Source organism: Scylla paramamosain, chromosome 25 (genome assembly GCF_035594125.1).
Source record: "Scylla paramamosain isolate STU-SP2022 chromosome 25, ASM3559412v1, whole genome shotgun sequence".
NCBI lineage: Eukaryota > Metazoa > Arthropoda > Malacostraca > Decapoda > Portunidae > Scylla > Scylla paramamosain.
The window spans coordinates 6,524,535-6,543,435 of record NC_087175.1 but is presented as its reverse complement, the minus strand read 5'-3'; the positions used below and the strand labels follow the sequence as shown (position 1 = coordinate 6,543,435).

The window sequence follows — 18,901 nt, the reverse complement described above, 5'->3', positions numbered from 1 at the left end:
GTGTGTGCTGCCTGCCTGTCCTCCTGCCTGACTGCCCATCAGTGCCTCATGTTCAGAGAGAAATGTGTGGCTTTCTCAGGGCAGCGTTGTTTGGCTGTATCTGCTGAACTGTGTCTTTATCAGTGTGTGTTATGACTGGCTTGATCTGTTGTGATACTCATCTTTTTCTTCCTCAATTTCGTGTGTGTAAAATATCCATCTGTCTATCCATCCATCTATCTGTCTTTTTTTTTTTTTTTTTTTTATGTAAGAGGGGCTCTGGCCAAGGCTACAAATGAAGGTAGAAAGAAAGTTCCACCGATGGTGCCAATCTCTAAAGAACAGAGTCAAAATGAATACCCAAAATTAGAGAAGTGTCTTCTTATTCATCTGTCTGTCTATGTGCCAGGCTTAGAATCTCTTCAAGTGAGTCATCAAAATATGGAGAAGATTCCTAGTCTTCTCACTCCATCCCTCTCAGTCACCTTGTACATATACACAGGGAATAAAGTAACATCTCCAGACCTGACCATGGAGTGTGCAGCCAGGCTACCACTCCTCTACCACAGAGGGAAGGAAAGACATAGGAATGCATACATGTCAGGAATAGGGCAAGACTTGTTTTTAATGCAAGTTATTGACCATTCCATGTTACATGGTGTTATTTTTATTCCCAAGTTCAGTCTTATTGCTGTGAAAATACATGACAGACAGATAGATAGACAAATTATTTTAATAATATGGATGAGACAATTTACTGCTCACTCCATTTCCTCAAGTATGTAAGTAGGTGTTATTTTTATTCCCAAATTTTGTCTTATTGCTGTGAAAATGCAAGACATACTGACTGAATATTCTTAGTAATGCAGATGAGAAGATTTACTGCTCACTCCTTTTTCTCATATAAGTAGCATCCTTCTGTCTGTGTGATGGAAAGAAGGAGAGAGAGAACTGAGGCTGGTCACCACTGCACCATGATAAAGACATGGTTTAGTCCTGGGAGAGTCACATATATTTCTCTGACCAGACTAAACAAAACATTAACCACAGATAAATATATGTGGGTGTTGAGAGGAACTTTTGTCATTCCCAGCCACATGTCACACATCACCACTCCTTTGCTCTGTGAATGTAAGCTATAGAACTCTTATTACTTTTCCCCCAATTTTTTCAGAGCTGTCCTATACTATACTATACTTTACTTTCCTTTTCATTTGAATCATGTAGCTTCTTTAGTTGTCTGCAGGTGAGCATGTGTTGCCTCCCTTGGCTTAGTTTGAGTTGCCTTGCAGAAGGTGGGGGGAGGGGGTGCCAAGGGCGGGGGGGTGTTTGGGCGTCGCCACAGTCTGGCAGCGCCCAGCCTCCCCTCCTCAGGCACCATCTTCACTGTGACCACGCCCTTCACCGCCACCGCTGCTGCCGGGTCCAGTGGCCAGGTACAGCTGACTCCAGGGGCAGGGGGGACAGGTGATAGTGACTGGTGTGTGTTGTGTAGATGAGGAGTGATTGGGATAGGGAGCGACAGATAGACAGGAAAGGCAAAGAATGACAGGTACAGATGGCAGTGACAGGGAGAAGTGTGTCATGTAGATGAGGAGTGACTGGGATAGGGGGTGACAGATGGACAGGCAGGAAGAGTAAGAGAGTGACTGAAATAGGGAATGACAGACAGACAGACAGGAAAGGTAAATAATGACTGGCACACATGACTGTGTGTGTGGAGAGATGCAGGTGACAGTGATAGGGAGAGGTGTGTTGTGCAGATGAAGAGTGACTGGGACAGTGGGTGACAGATGGACTGACAGGTGTTTAGAAAGGTGTAGAATAACAGACAGGAACAGGTGAGAGACTAAAAGACAAACAAGTGCTAGAGTGACAGAGACAGATAGATGGGATATAATTGTGTAGTGTAGCTGGCATGAGTGACTGAGACAGGTGTTGGAGTGACTGAGACAGTTAAACTGGTGTGTAATGAAGCTAGATAGTGAGTGACAGAGACAAAGAGGTATTAGATTAATAACAGACAGGTAAGCAGGTGGCTAGACCCTGAGTGGCAGACAGACAGACAGACAGACGTGTTACATTAAAGTGTCAGACAAATAGACAGGTTTGTAATGAAGCAAGACAGTGAGTGACAAATAGACAGGTGCCAACTCAGCCACAGACAGATAGATAGTTGGATAGTTTAGCTGGAGAGACAGACAGACATGTCTTCATTCAGAGTAACAGACAGATAGAGAGATGTGATGTTTACTTGGAGAGACAAAGAAATGGGTATCAACTCAGCCACAGACAGACAGACAGGTATAGAGCATAGCACCCAGAGGAGAAATTCCCAGCCATCCATCCTTGTATCTCACACCACATGCAGCAGAGAAAATAGACTTGTATATTATAGAGCCTTGTGTACCATAGAGCCCCGTGCATTGCGACAAAACAGTAGTCCTTTATTTTGTTGTATCACCATTTGTTTTGGTTGCCTTTTTAACATTTGAGTTCCCAGGATGTCACCTCAGGCTTGTGGAAAGAGGCAGGGCTGTGTTATGAAGTGATTTGGTCTATATTTGTATTAGTTTTGTGGTGTTATGTATGTGTGCATATGTGAGAGAGAAATAGAGACTTGAAAACATTGCACACACTAGCGATACTTGGGATATCAAGACGCAGGAACCAAATGTACATACAAATATCACATTCATGTATTTTGTGATGTAGATACGTATATATGTCAGTTTCTCTGGATGCATTGGGTATCTAAACTCTGGAATCCAGATGTGTATGTATGCAAATATCATGTTTATGATTTTGTAATGTAGATACGTACATCATTCTGTTAAAAAACATAGATATAGAGTGTGCAGATATAAGTACACACATGGGTTGGTACAGAGGGAAACTTAGCTTAAAGCACTAACAAAAACACACCAAAAGACGTGTGTGGAAACAAGGCTTATTATGGGAACACAACTAGACTTCCTCAGTGCAGTAGTGGCCATCTGTGTTTGCCTTCCTGGGCTGTGGTGGGCGTTAGTGCACAAGTACCTTAGTGCTCTTGAGGGGATTAGTTGAGCACAGTCATGGTTGGAAGGCAAGAAACACGTCCTTACTTGTTTCCACTGTGCATTGTGTTTTCCTGTGATCTTTCATGTTGTCTGTGGCTGTCAGGAGAGTATGATGAGGTCCAAAAGTGGTATTATAGTGGTCTGTGTGTTGGGATGAGAGTTTATTGGTTGTTAGGAGTATGATGAGGTTTAAGAGTGTTTATTATGTGGTGACAAGAGGTTTTATTGGCTCTCAGGAGAGTATGGTTGGGTCCAATTGGGGTGGTGTGGTAGTCTGCGTGTGGTGATGAGAGAGTTTATTGGTAGGCAGGAGTATGGTAGGTTTCAGTGGTATTACAGTGGTTTATGTGAATTGACTAGAGTTTGCTTGGTAGGCAGAAGTGTGGTTAGGTTTAAGGAATTATGGTTTGTGTGTGTGACAGATTTTATTGGGTCAGGTTAGGTTAGGTCCAAGATTGGTGGTGTTGTGGTCTGTGTGTGGAGGCAAGAGGAGTTACTGTGGTAGGGTCAGGTTGAGGAGTGGTATTGTGGCATTTTATATGTGGTGGATAGAGTTTATGAGTTTACTGTGGTACTGGCCTTATCATACATTCAGTCTGTATATAAAACTACACTACCAAAAGATTCCAAGTAAACAAGATGGCACAAGATAAGAGAAAACACAAAACAGTGGAAGTGCATTTGGAAGTGTGGTGTGTTACTCACCCGCTAACCATGAGTGTGTGTAGTGGCGAGGCCTGAGGTGTAGTGAATGTCTGGGTGTAGGTACCAGTGTTCCTTGGATGTAGCAGGGTAGAGTCTGCTGCAGGGAGTTGATGTGCTTGTGTAGTGTGTATGTATGGTTGGTGAGGTTGTGTGAGTTGGTTTGAGTTAATGTTTTGGATGGTGAAGTTTTGTAGTGGTGGTAGTAGCAGTAGTAGTTGTTGTTCTTGCTGTGGGTGTTTATGTGGATGAAGTGTATATAGATTTTTGTTTATTTTTATTGTTATTATTATTTTTTTTTTTTTCCAGGATGTATGTATAGTGTTTTTTTTTTTCTAAGATATATTTGTGTTTATATGTCACAGGACTTTTTATTTATTTTCCAGAATATGTTTATTGATTACACTTGGTTTTCTTATTCATTTTTTTTTTGGAATACACTTTTAAAATCATTGTCACTTTTATTTATTTTTGAGAATGTGTGTTTTGTTTATTTTTCAGGATATATTTTTAGTTGATATACTTCTAGTTCCTGTGTGTTGATTTGAAGATATTTATTACTACAACCTGATGTAGTATGAGACATGACATACTTATTAATTGATTCATCAGTTCTATTTGTCAGTGTTCAGATACTTGATTGAATTTCAGCTTTATGTAATGCAGTATGAGACAAACTATTCAATAATCAACCAGTCCATTAGTCCAGTATTAAGTGCCAGATACTAGTCCTTTTTACATCAGCTTATGACACGAGCTGCTTATCAGTCAGTTCAGTTGTGCTATCCGTTGTGTCAGGCAGTCAGAATGAGGTACCTACTTATCAGTCCGTCCATTACTCCCATACGTCAGCTATCATACACTACTATTTCACATCAACTTATTATGGTACGTGCTGTTTATCACTCAGCCTATTACCACTATCTACTGAGTCAGCCAGTCAGTCGGTGCGCTAGTGTTGTGAGGCAGTGAGGTGGGCAGTCGCGTAGTGTAGGCGTCTGAAGCATGGAGTGTTGTGGCGTCAGCTGGCGTGTTTGGCTGCCTTACTCAGCAGCTTGTGTTGTGCTGTAGTTGCCAGAGAAAGGAGCGTGTGTATGCTGTGATGCTGTGCCTGGCTGGCTGTCCATGAGCAAGGCATCTCAGTGGCATAAAGGCTCCTGTTGTTATTTTATTTTATTTTGTTTTGTTTTTTTATTTGTCTTTATTTTCATTGGTAGCTGATTAGTCTCAGTGAGAACTGCATTTGACTGACATACAGGCTCGTGTTATTATTATTACTATTATTATTATTATTATTATTATTATTATTATTTTATTTTATTTTATTTTTATTATTATTATTATTATTATTATTATTATTATTATTATTATTATTATTATTATTATTATTATTATTAATTTATATTCATTTATTTATTTATTTGTTTTATTTTATTCTATTTTTCTATCAGTAGCTGGCTGGCTGTCTGTGATAAACATATTCAAGTGACATAAAGGCTGATTTATGATTTTGTTGATTTATTTAACTATTTATTATTTAATTTATTATTTTTTAGTTTCCATTGAGAAAAGCATTCATAAAAGCAGAGTGACTGTTCTGTTTTATTTATTTATTTATTTTTTATTTTTTTTTTTTTTCACTCATAGCAATATCCAACAATTATGAATTACAAGATACTTAATTATATTATTATTATTATTGTTATTATTAGTTCCTTGAAGGTAGCATTTGAATGGCTTAATGGTTTATTCATTCATTTATCTTTTTGTACTCTATCATAACTGTCTCCAGCATAGGTGACATTATTACTGTAGCATCCTTGTGTTTGTTTAGAAAGTTCAAGAGAGAAGTAATGGGTGGGAATAGCAAGGCAATGTATGTATTGTTTTTATTTATTATCATTACTATTATTATCATTATTATTACCATTATTTGCTTTTGTTCTTTTTAGTGCATTCCTTCAATAATCCTGACTCATTCATAAGTGAGTGTAATAACAGTAACAGTAACAACAATCATAATAATAATAACAAGTAATGAAAATAATAATAATAATAACATTAAATTATAGGTATGATCATACTTATCAATACTCCATAAAAATCTACAAAATATAGTACATACAAAAAGAACATTTTTTTGAGTCACAAATGAAAAAAAATAAATAAATCAAATATCATACCAAAAATAAATAGAGGTAGTCATAACTCAGGAATACAAAAAAAAAAGGAATACTAATGATAACATAGAAACATTATAAAAACATGAACCATAGAACTGTTATAAAAATATAAAGCATAGAACAGTTATAGAAATACAAAACATTAGAAAAACACCAATAAACCAAACTAAACAACACATCCACTAACTGCCACATCTTTCCCTTGGCGTGGCGTGGCGTGGGGTGGTTATGGTGGTGGTGGTGGTAGAGTGTTGGCGGTGTGCGGGAGAGGCTGGGAAGTAACCGGGTGCTGGAGCGGCCACGACCAAGGGCAGGCAGCAGGGCGTCGGAGAGGCTGCGGTTTGAGAGTGGCACGGCGCGGGAGGTGCACACCGACCCTCCTGAGATGAAGAGCTTGGTGGAGCCAGAGGAGGAGGCCAAGGAGGAGGGGTGAGTGAGAGAGAGAGAGAGAGAGAGAGAGAGAGAGAGAGAGAGAGAGAGATACACATGAGAGTATTATTATGGGTACAGTAAATATTTTGGGATGTGAGTGTGCTGGAGATGTTAGAAGAGAGAGAGAGAGAGAGAGAGAGAGAGAGAGAGAGAGAGAGAGAGAGAGAGAGAGAGAGAGAGAGAGAGAGAGAGAGAGAGAGATGGCTGTAGTGGTGTAAATAAGGGTAATAGTAAGGCTACAGTAAATATTTTAGAGATGTGAGTGTACTGAAGGAGGAGGAGGAGGAGACAGTCATGGTAGTACAGATGATATTATTATTAAGGCTACAGTAAGTGTTTTAGGGATATGAATATTGAAAGTACCTCATTATGGCATTTCAAGTAGTTGTAACAGTGTGTAACAGTAATAATAGCTGCAGTATGACAGAGATTAAGGTAGATTTTTGTGCGTTTAGATGTGGACCTCACAGAATAATGAAGGAATCTATTCTAATTTACAACTTCAGTTTTATAGAATATGTATGACAGAGGATGAATCTTAAAAATTGTCACAGTTGTACAAGTAGTAGTAGTAGTAGTAGTAGTAATAGTAGTAGTAGCAGCAGTGCAGCAGAGGTTGTGTTTTATTTGCAGAGAGAACAAGAAGCTAGCACTGGGGTCCACACTGGCGGAGGTGGCTGAGGTGATGAAGGACCCAGCAAGGGGTGTGTGTCTCTTGCAGCGACAGCCCTGCCTGCCGTCCCTCACCTTCGTGGCTGCTGACGCCACAGCCTGGGTGTGTGACCACGTGGAGGGGGCTGCCTCGGAGACTGCTGCTGTGGAACTCCTGCAAGTGAGGCATGGGGGAATGGGTATTGGCTGCTGGAAGGGGAATTGGGATCACATACAAAAAAAAATGTAGTAAGAAAGGGAGTGTACTTGTAGGATGGCCCATGAGATTGTTCCTTTCCACCAAGGGCAGAGAGGGTTAAGAGTGTGAATAGTGTGTGTATGAGTGTGAGGTGCTTTGTCTGGGACACTGTGTGTGGGATTGTCGGCCTGGTATATGGATAGATAGGAAAATGCATTAAGTTTTTAGATTATTAATTGACATATCTTGAAGGAATGTAACTCATAGATAAATCTTAATTCACTTGTGCTTGTGTTCTTCTGTTGCCTGCAGAAAATGGTGAAGAGTGAGCTGATCTGCCACGCCTCTGGGAACAAAGACCACCCCTTCGTGCACGGCTTCTTCCTCTACTTCTTTGTCACTGGGAATAAAGGTTGGTGGGGGCATCAAGAGAGGAAAATGGGATTACTTCTTGCTATATGTGTTAATTGTCACATACTGGGCTGTTGTTCCTCTACTTCTTGATAACTGGGAACAGATGTTTGTGGCATATCATAAAGAGATATGGAGAGGAACTCAAAAGTCCTCATTTCTCTCAGTGTTTGTACTCCATATATCTGTTAGTTGTCTCATACTTTGCTGTTGTTCCTTTTCTTCTGAGTCACTGGGAACAGGTTAGTGCAGATCATGAAAAGATTTGGAGAGGAAGTTAGTCCTCAGTTCTCCCCACAGGCTTGAATATGTTTATCATCCATACTTTTTATTGTTTTATACTTTGCTATTGAAAGTTGTGTGCACGGCCTCTTCCTCTACTTCTTTGTCACCGGGAACAAAGGTGTGTGGGGGAGCAGAAGAGGAGGAAGATAAAAATTCTTGTTTCCCTCCATAGGCATGAATGTTTGTTGACTGTCTTGTACATTACTGTTGAAAGTTGTATGTTATGGATGTTAGGGTGATATACCAGTAATCAAAATTCTCAGGATCAGTGATCAGGATAGGATAAGAAATAATGGTTTCAGGCTTGATAAAGTTAGATTTAAAAAAAAAATTGGGTAGGAATTGGTTCTTAAATAGAGTGATAGTGGAATGGAATAGACTCGGTAATCAGGTTATTAGTGCTGAGTCATTAGTAGCTTCCAAAGAAGATGAGATTAATTCATGGATGGAGATGACAGGTGGAAATAGTCAGATATGTTTCATACAGGGACTGTCATGTGTAGGTCTGATGGCTTCCTGCAGCTTCCTTGATGTTCTTATGTCCATATGTCCCCCTCTATCAGAACAAGACATATTGTATAGATCAGACAGGTGAGTGGATTGTGGTGGTGAAAAAACACAGCATAGAGCAGATCATTATTTCTGTAACATTTTGACAGTGACTCTCAAATAGAAGCCACACTCCATGTAGTCAACCACCTCATACTGTGCTGCTGAAACTTATATTATGTCCCCTCCCCCAGAGCAAGACCAGGTGAGCCTCGACCCACTCTCCTTCCTCAGTGAGTGGCACCAGGTGGAGGTGGAGCCCCTTCCCTCACCCCCCCGCCAGGTGCCTTCCACACCCCCACCCTGCCCCACCTTCCTCCAGGCCGACTTGCCACTGCCCATGCCCCGTAGAGGCCGATTCAGTGAGTCTTGTCTCCACTCTGTCTGTTTGGAAGTTTAATCAGTCATCACTCACTTACTCTTTCATTTACTCATTCACTCCTCCTCCCATTTATGCACTCACTTTCATTCACTCATTTTCATTTAATCACAAACTCATCCTTCCATTTACTCACTCACTTTCATTCTCTCACTCACTCACTCTTCCCCTTGCTCACTCACTCATTCACTTATTCTTCAGTTTACTCACTCACTCATTCTCCCACTTATTCATTCTTTCATTTATTCACTCACACATTCTTCCACTTACTGATTCACTCATTCTTCCATTTATTTACTCATTCTTCCATTTATTCACTCATTCGTCTATTTACTTATTCGCTCATTCTTCCATTAACTCATTCACTCAATCTTTAGTTTACTCAGTCACTCATTCTTTCATTTACTCACTCACTAACTCTTATGCATTCACTCATTCTTTCATCTACTCATTCACAAAATTTAATTCACTCATTTGCTCACTCTTTCATTTACTCTATCTCTTATTTACTCACCCATTAACTTTTACCAGCTTAAACTTACTTGCTCTCTTTTACTCATTTATTCAACACTTAATACATAAAATGGTACAGGTTGGTTGTGACTTATGAGATATTTGATTTATGAGTTTATAAAGTTACATGTGAACTAATTTTGTCCTTTACTCAAAATAACAGAAGCAGCAACAACATACAAACTAACTGAGCTAACTTTATAAACTAGCTCACAAGCAAAACAAATGGATGGACATATTAAACTAACACACAAACAGAATAATCTAACTAATCTAAATGATATGCTAAACTAATACACAAAAACAACAAATTAACCAAAGTGCCATGCTGAACTAACAACACAAACAAAAAAGAAAAAAAAAGGAACTCAACTAACCAACCAACAACACACACACAACATCAAACTAACAACAAACAGACACAAAAATCTTACCCAAGCAACAACACACACACAGCACCAAACTAACAACACACAAACACAAAAAATCTCAACAAACCAGCAACACACACATCAAACTAAAAACACCAACAAAACAAAATAATTAACCCTTTCACTGCAACATGCAACACCTCACATCACTAGAAGCAACAAAAGCTTGATAATCATCAACAAGAAGGAAAAAAGAGAGAGTTGAACTAATAGATTTAACAATTTTTAGCCTGTATTATGCTCAGAGATGACTGGAGTAAAAAAAAAGACTTCAGAATGGTTAGTAATTAAGAAAAAACACACTAGATCACAAGGAAAACATTAATTATACTAGCAAACAAACTAATCTAGCCTAACCACAACAAACCACAATATTTTAATGTTCAGAGATGGCAGTGAAGCAAGAAGAAACACCTCAGAATGGTTAGCAATTAGAAAAAAAAAAAAAACGTCATATCACAGGGAAAATGTTAAACTAATTAAACTAGCTAACAAACTAACCTAACCACAACAAACCACAATAGTATGATGCTCAGTGATGACATTGAAGCAAGAAAAGACCTCAGAACAGTTAGTAATCAGGAAAAAACACACTAAATCACAAAGAAAGCATTAACGAAACTAGCAAACAAACTAACCTAACCTAACTTAACCAAACCACAAGCCATAATACTATTCCCCGTATCCCATTCCTGCAGAGCTGTACCACACAGGGCACCTAGACCTGGACTGCAACAACCGGAGTGACCGCATTGAGTGGGGCCACATCAAGTACCACTCGGTCTTCCACCCCCAGCAGGCATATGAACTGATCGTGCAGTGGCTGTGTGCAACGGGGACCATTGTGACTGACCTGGTGTGTGTGATGCTGGTGTGGAATTAGAGGAGGGAGAGGGACTGTTGTGACCGACTTGGTGGTTGTGGTGTGTGTGGTGGGTGTGTGGTGGTGTAGGTGAAGAAATAGGGCTTAGAAGACATTGTAGGTGAAGAAATAGAGTTTAGAGGACATTAAAAATAAAAAAAAGAGGACTTAAGAAGATAGATATGAAAAATAGAGTTAAGGGGATAATATAGGTGAAGAAATTAGCTTAAACAACAATGAACCTGAAGAAATAAGGGGAAAGAACATATATATTAAGAAATAGGGCTTAGGTGATATTGGACCTGAAGAAATAGAGTTTCACAGGACTTTGAAGGTGAAGAAATAGGGCTAAGGGGACATTGGAGGTGAAGAAATAAGGTAAGACATTAGAGATGAAGAAATAGGGCCAAGAGGAAAGTAGAGCTGAAGAAATAAGGGTAAGAGGATAGGAGAGAGGATAAAGGTAAGAGGGATGCTATGGGACCTGTGAGTAAAGTTGATTGAGTTCTGGCACCAGAGGAGTGTGGTTATGATGAGGCGAACACAGAAATAGTTGTGTGGATGTGTAGAGTTGTGCAGGACAGCAGCTGACTGCCTTACAGGAGTATGGACAGTAAACATATGATAAGTGACCACAGCAAGTCTAGATAAGATGGATTTATGATGTATTAGATTGATAAATGGTCACAGAAATATTAGTTAACAGAGATTTCCAATAAATTTAGGGTGATTATGACCACAGTAAGCCAAGACAACAGAGACTTATACTATCATCACACCCACAACAACCTTTCACTCTCACACTCTTCACATCCCCCACAGATGGTAACCTGGCAGAGGAAGGCACAGGCATGCGGGCTGCACCTCTTCCCCGTGCCAAGTGACCCCTTTGCCCTGCCTTACTCCTGCAACTCAGACCCCCTTCGTGGGCCCATTCTGGTGCCCCTCAATGTCTCCTGCTTCACCCTGCCTGGCTCGGAGCCCTTTGCACAGTTCCCGGCAGACACCTGGGGCCGCCGCATGCATCTCTTCCAGGTAATGCTGTCTTCTCTTCTCTCAGCCTGGTGGGGAAAGACCATCTACGTATATCTGTCTATGCATATCAAGGCCAGTTTTTACCTTATTTCTGCCTGGTGGGGAAAGACTGTATGTATATGCAAGATTTATTTTTACACTATTTGTCTCTGCCTGATTGAGAAAGACTGTTTACATATACCTATGTATATATTTTTTTTGGGGGGTAGGGGATTTTTGTTGCCCTTGGCCAGTGCCCCTCCTACATAAAAAAAATATTCAATTCTGATTTTTACCCCTCAGCCTGGTTGGGCAAGAATGTCTACATATATCTGTCTACTTTTATCCAAGACTAATTTTTACCCTATCACTGTCTGGCAGGGAAAGACAGTCCATATGTACCTGTCTACATATATCCTAGGCCATTTTGTACATTATATCTCAGCATGGTGGGGACAGTCTGTCTATGTATATTTGTCTATGTATATTCAAGGCCGAGTTTTACCATGCCCCTCTGCCTGGTAGGGAAAGACTGTCGATATCTAAAGTTGAGTTTTATCTACAAATATGGTGGTATGGAGTGGACAGGTGGGTGGCAGAAAGGAGTGGAGAGAGTGCAGACTGTCAGTAGTGAATAAGATCATAACTTTAGGCTTATTTTATACTATTATTATTTTTTTCTGAATACAGTGTGGATTTTCAGCATCACTAAGAAATTGTTTATGAGTATTGTTGTTGTTGTTGTTGTTGTTGTTGTTGGTGGTGGTGGTGGTGGTGGTGGTGGTGGTGGTGGTGATGGTGGTGGTGGTGATGTTTTTCTTGTTATTATTATTGTTATTATTGTAGTTGTTTTTGTTGTTGTTGTTTTCCACTTCTTCTTCTTCTTCTTCTTCTTCTTCTTCTTCTTCTTCTTCTTATTATTATTATTATTATTATTATTATTATTATTATTATTATTATTATTATTATTATTATTATTATTGCTATTTATATTATTATCATTATTATTATTATTACAGTTATAGAAGGCATTTTTCCTGTTGTGAAATTATAGATACTGCTGATGATGATTATGATATTGTGTGCAGTGAGATAACGTGATATAAAACAAAGAAGAAGTGAGGGAGAAGAAGAATGAAGGAAGGAGAGAGAAATGAGAAGAAAGACAGGCTAGGGATGAGACTTGGACATGTCTCTGACACATAGCCTATCCAACCTGAAGCTCCTAGTATAATATTTATCCATGCAGTCACTCCTATTTCCCACATAAATTTCCTAACTTCCTCTTGTCCATTCACCTTGAGTCTCACCCAGTATTTATTAGAAGAGTTGCTCTTGATAATAAAGTAATCAGTATTCATCTAGCCACTCTAATTTAATCATTAGAATTTCCAAAAGAGAAGTATCTTATTCATATAAGCCAGTGCTGGGTGTAGAGCAGCAAGTGGGTGGGTGTATGTATGTATGTATGTTGCCACCCTCTCTCCCTCCCTTTCTTGTATTACCCCACCACCCTTAACAGCAGAGCAGAAGCATGTTTGGCACACTTTCCCACAGTTAGTCATTACCCAGCACTTAGAACGAACGTATTGAGGCATGCAGTAATATCTGGCAGAGACTGAGGTGGGAATACAGTTAGTCTGGTCAGTTGCTTTAGGGGGATAAGTGAGTCATTACCAGCTGTACGCACCGACCTACTTAAATATCATAGGAGTCTCCATAGTAGCCTGCCAGGGAGTCTAGTTGCATATAACATACTCCATGCCCAGGGAAGTGACTCCTCTGCTGCATGTGTGCCTGGGCCAAGTTCTTGTACAGTGAGAGGTAAATTATCACCTGTGTTTGTGGGCACTTGTCTGTAGTTGTTTCTGTTGTTAGTGAGCTTGTTGTGTTAAATGCTACTGATGCTGCTCAGCTGCAGAGGGGTAAGTGAATAGCTGTGTAGTGAACTTTACTCCCTCTGGTCCCTCAGGTCCTGACAAGGCCTGCTGTCTAGCAGGTAATAAATGACACTACTCGGCAAGAGATATAACATGTCATTGGACAGTGGGAGGATTTGCTACTGAAGGCAGTTGTCCAATGGGGTTTTATACCTCAGCCATATGCATGTTAATGCTCGTTATAATAATTTCTCCTTAGATGTGGTTGTCAATTCTTTCACAGCTGTGGGAGTTAAGTGTTGTTAGAGTATTTCCTTAGTTTGTAGGTGGGTAAAACAGACTGGCAACATCATTAGTGTGACCTGTCATGACTGTTGTTAAGAAGGTTGCATGAGTCAAAAGTGGACCTTGTAACCCATATTGGGCCCTGCAACCCCAGTCACATAGGAGGTGGTTCAGGGAAGCTAGTCCAGGTGTGGCAGCTTTGCAAAGGGGCTGAGAACTGTAGTTGTGACAATATATTATGCCAAAAATGCCCATATTCTCTCCCTTCTCTTTCTCTTCGCACTACCTTGTTATTATTGCACTTTACTTCAACCAATAGTCAGTCAACAAACCTCTCACCTTCTCTGTTTCTCCATCTCTTTGTGGCTTTATATTACTCTCTCTCTCTCTCTCTCTCTCTCTCTCTCTCTCTCTCTCTCTCTCTCTCTCTCTCTCTCTCTCTCTCTCTCTCTCTCTCTCTCTCTCTCTCTCTCTCTCTCTCTCTCTCTCTCTCTCTCTCTCTCTCTCTCTCTCTCTCTCAGTCAGTCAGTCACTTAATCTAACTCATCCTCCCTCTCTCTCTTTTTCTTTCTCACTTCCTTGTGACACTGTATTAAAATGTTATGTATTAAAATGTTCAGTTCAGTCAGTCAGTTGATCAGTCAACCAATATCTCACTCTCTTGATCCTTCTCTTTCACCAGTCAGTCAGTCATTCAGTCAGTCTAATACCTCACTCTCTTGTCAACTCTTTTGCCAGTCAGTCACTCAATAAATCTGGCCCCTCATTCTCTTGTCAACTCTTTCAGTCAGTCAGTCAGTGGGTCAGTTGGTCGGTCAGTCGGTTGGTCGGTCGGTTGGTCGATCAGTTGTTCAGTCAGTCAGTTAGTCAGTCAGTCAGTCAGTCAGTCAGTCAGTCAGTCAGTCAGTCAGTCAATTTATTCCTTTTCTCTTGTCAACTCTCACTAGTGAATTAGTCAGTTAGTCAATAAATCTAGCCCCTCATTCTCTTGTCAACTCTTTCACTAATCAGTCAGTCAATCAATCTAATCCCTCACTCATTCTCCCACCACCTCTCTCTCTCTCACTCACCTCTCACCACAGGAGGCAATCTTGGAAAGGTTTGGGTTTGTGCCATATGTGACGGACACACACACCACCGACCCCAACCAGTTTGTCCACGTGACGGGCAACATGTTCATCATGATCCACTCCCCCGGCTCCTGTGCACTCCCCTACACCCCAGAGCCTAACACTCGCCCCAGGACCTTCTCCACCTCCTCCTCCTCTCAGCTCAACCAGGTAAGTTTTTATGATTTTTTTTTGGTTATTTATTTATTTATTTTACTTATTCACTTATTTATTTGTTTTATTTTTCATTTTATTTTATTTATTATTTTATTTATTTATTTATTTATTTATTTATTTATTTATTTGTTATTTAACTGCACCTTTATTGGTAGTGTGTTGGTTTGTATTTGCCTGATGGTGTTATGTATTGTGTGTGTTCCTGGTGGTACAGTAACCCTTATTTTTTAGTTGTTTATTTATTTATTTATTTTTATTTATTTACTTATTTATTTTTATCTTTTTATTTATTTATTTTATTTTTCACAAGACTGTCTGGTATGTATTTATTTATTGATCTGTGTATTTATTTAATTTTTTATGTTTTATTTATTTATTAAGGTACTTATTTACCTATTTATTTATTTTTATTTATCTGTTTTTATCTTTTCTCTGTAAGAGGGGCATTGGTTTAGGGCTACAAATGCACAAATAGAAAAAAAGAAGGCCTATCAAGTTGCCAGTCCATAAAGAAAAGAGCCAAAAGCATTAGTACCTATATAATCCCAAACCTGGAGAAGTGTCTTGACTGGTATTAGTAACTACACCTGATTGTTCTCACCTCATTGTATGTGGAAGAAATTAAAGAAAACCTGGGGATGGTGTGTGGAAGAGGACATGGAAAAGGATGAGTGTTACAGGATAATGATACTTCGTACTTTCTTTTTACTGTTGTATCATTCTACAGAACAAAAGTAAAAGGAGACACCACTGGGAGGATCAAAGAAAACCTGGGAATGGTGTGTGGGGGAGGACATGGGAGAGATTAGTGTCACAGGATAATGATACTTTATTTTTTATTACTCTGTGTCATTGTACGGGACAAAAGTAAAATAAGACTGAAAGACTTGGGGATGGTGTTTGGTGTAAGATGTGAAAAAAATTAATGTCACAGGAGACTTATAAGCCATCTAACCCCATAAAGGAAAAAAATAAAGATGTTTTATCGTGTTCATTTATTTTACTTTATTTATTTATTTATTATTCTTTTTATTTATTTATTTATTTGTTTATTTTCCCTAGACATTCCTCTTCATACATTAAAAGAAGGGAAAAGTATCATCTGTAACACATCATTATGCATAGCCTCATCAGGCAAATATTGGTGCATGAGTCAACCAGATCATTTTTTATTATTAATTTTATTTATTTATTTATTTATTATTTATTATTTATTTATTTTTTATTTATTTATCTATTCATTTATTTATTTTTTTTTTTTATTTATTTATTCTTTTTTTTTTTTTTTTATGTTAAGAGAACAGTAGGTATTTGACTGTACCTTCATACAGCAGGTGTCAGAATGTCATGCACTCTTCTCTGGACAGACCAGACAGGAGTCAATGCACACTCTTGTCCACCATTCAGGTCTCAAAGTAAAAGAAAAAATAGAGAAAGCTCAAGTAAAAGTGTATGACAACCTAGTTCATTCAGCTCTCAGTGTCAAATTTTTAGCAAGTAGAAAGGAAAGGAGAAAAGTTTGTATGTTTCATCAGTTCAGAATAAAAGAAAAAAGAAAAAAACTGCAAATATATGTAGATAGATGACAGGTTGGTTAATTCAGCTGTTTGTACTAAATTGTGGGTGGTGGAAAGGAAAAAAAAAGAAGTTTGTTTATTTCAGTATTTCTGCATGGCTTAGTATTGTGGCCAAATATTTGAAAAGTTTTAATTTAGAAGAGATGAGAAAAAGGTTAACAGTTCAGTATTTTTGCATGACTTAAATTTGTGGTTAAATTTCTGAAAAGTGTTAATTTTCAGAAGAGAAAAAAGTTTACAATTCAGTATTTTTGCATGGCAACTTTATGGCAAAATGTGAAGTGTTAAAATGGGAAAGATAAAAAAAATAAGCCAAGCTAATTTTTGCATGCTTTTTATTTATCGCAATACTTGTCACATAAAATGTTATGGTGTGTTCAGGTGATTTACTGCATCATGGAGGGAATATTGGTGGAAGTAAGAGTGTTATATACTGCCACACACTCCTGCAGGCTGGATGGATACAGTCAGTGCTGGAGGACAAGTACCCAGGATGCCACGCTCATTCCCTGTCTTTAGTACTTCTCTTCATTCTTGTCCTCTGACCTGCAAGAATTTGACTTGCCAGGTTTTGCAAGGTGTTAGCAGATGAGAAGCCTTGAGATTAAGGAAACATGCATGACAGTGGAAGTGAGAGGAGGAGTTGAGAATTTGAGGTACAATGTTTTATAAGGAGGCACATGGGAGGACTTGAGATTAAGGGAAGATGCTTGACAGTGGAAGTGAAAGTGCTGAGAGTCTGAGGCACCAGGTTTTATAAGGAGGTAGACTGGAGCACGTCAGACTTAGAGAAACAATCTAAAGACAGTGGAAGTGAAAGAAGGTGAAGACACAGTAACATTCTCACCACCTCTGACTGGTGCTTCTCCTTACTGCCAATTTTTTTCATCTGCCAAGAATCTGAGTAACTAGGTTTTGTAAGGAGGCAGATTGAAACACCTCAAATTAAGGGAAACCCGCTAAAGAAAGTGGAAGTGAGAGAAGGTGGAGACTGAGTACCTAACATGATATTCTTACCACCTCTGTTTAGTGCTTCTCACTGCCAATTCCTCTCATCTGGTAAAAGTCTGATGTATAGTAAACTCTCTATTCACACGAGATCTATACGTGTGTTTTCACTTCAAAACAGTGTATTATTTGAGGCAACATGTTCTGTGTACCTACATGCTCTTTCACATTAAATTGACATACAACTGTGGTGCTCATGATGTTCACAAAATACTATTCATTATCACAAACCAAATGAGAAGGTGAAATTTCTTACTGTCTAGGAACCTGACCTCCATGATTACCATTGTTCTTTATGGGAAAATTATGATCTATTACCTGTTTTTTATTTAAGCAGTGTCTTTAGGAGCGCATCCCCAATGTAACTGGAGAGTTTACTATACCAGGTTTTGTAAGCAGGCAGATCAGAGCACCTCAGATGAAGAGAGCACTGAAGACACTGAAGTTTGCAGAGAAGGTTACTTAAATTCTAACCTTGACTGTGCAACTAAGATATTAACATGTGTTATGGTGAACAGACAAGTGAACATCTAAATTAAGGACTGTCCTTTACTGATTGATAGAAACTGTTAACATTTCTGAGCTCATCTGTAATATTAACGCATGTTGGAAAGACAAATGAAGATCAAATTAAAGCCTCTCCATTGTTGATTGATAAAAGGGATAAGTATTTTTGGCTTTCTCTGTACAACTAAATATTAACTTATGGTGGACAGACAAATGAAGATCTAAAATAAGGCCTTTCCATTGTTCATTGATAAAAGGGAATAGTATTTCTGTCCTCAACTGTACAACTCAAATTTAGCTAATGGTGGAGAGACAAATGAAGATTTAAAATAAGAACCTTCCCTTACTGACTGATAAAAGTGATTAACATTCCTGGTTGTCCCTTGAAAGATCTAATTACTAAAACGCTTCATGTGTGTCGTTTTTACTCATACCTGATTCTTTTCATGGGTGGGAATTATGATTTTTCACTGATTCTTGTACTACAGTGTAAGGTGTTTTGAAATGGCCGTGTGCTGTGACATGATGTGAAGGTGCTGATTTGGTGTGCATGTGATGAGGATTGTTGTGTCATTCCCTTTCCCTGGATAGATAGATATTCAGGAGGAGGAGGTGGAAGGAGAAAAAGAAGAGGAGGAGGAGGAGGACAAGAGAAGAATGATATATGTAGTGCAGAAAATTACTCATCTACTTGTCAGACTGGGTA

The 18,901-nt window shown here is 38.9% G+C and overlaps 1 protein-coding gene across 7 annotated transcripts in view; it reads left to right on the top strand.

Annotated features, from left to right (window-relative positions):
* The window catches only part of LOC135113178 (GATOR complex protein Iml1-like), an 81,721-nt gene that overhangs the window by 49,919 nt on the left and 12,901 nt on the right, over positions 1-18,901 (top strand). For 5 of the 7 annotated variants that reach the window (XM_064028283.1, XM_064028285.1, XM_064028281.1 and 2 more), the window contains exons 23-30: positions 1,272-1,415; positions 6,174-6,355; positions 6,992-7,190; positions 7,521-7,620; positions 8,648-8,815; positions 10,475-10,632; positions 11,461-11,673; positions 14,900-15,097. In XM_064028283.1, coding sequence (XP_063884353.1) covers positions 1,272-1,415; positions 6,174-6,355; positions 6,992-7,190; positions 7,521-7,620; positions 8,648-8,815; positions 10,475-10,632; positions 11,461-11,673; positions 14,900-15,097 — 1,362 coding nt within the window. Of the gene's footprint in view, positions 1-1,271; positions 1,416-6,173; positions 6,356-6,991; positions 7,191-7,520; positions 7,621-8,647; positions 8,816-10,474; positions 10,633-11,460; positions 11,674-14,899; positions 15,098-17,132; positions 18,013-18,901 lie in introns of those variants that run through there. The other 2 variants (XM_064028287.1, XM_064028286.1) reach the window with 2 other exon arrangements.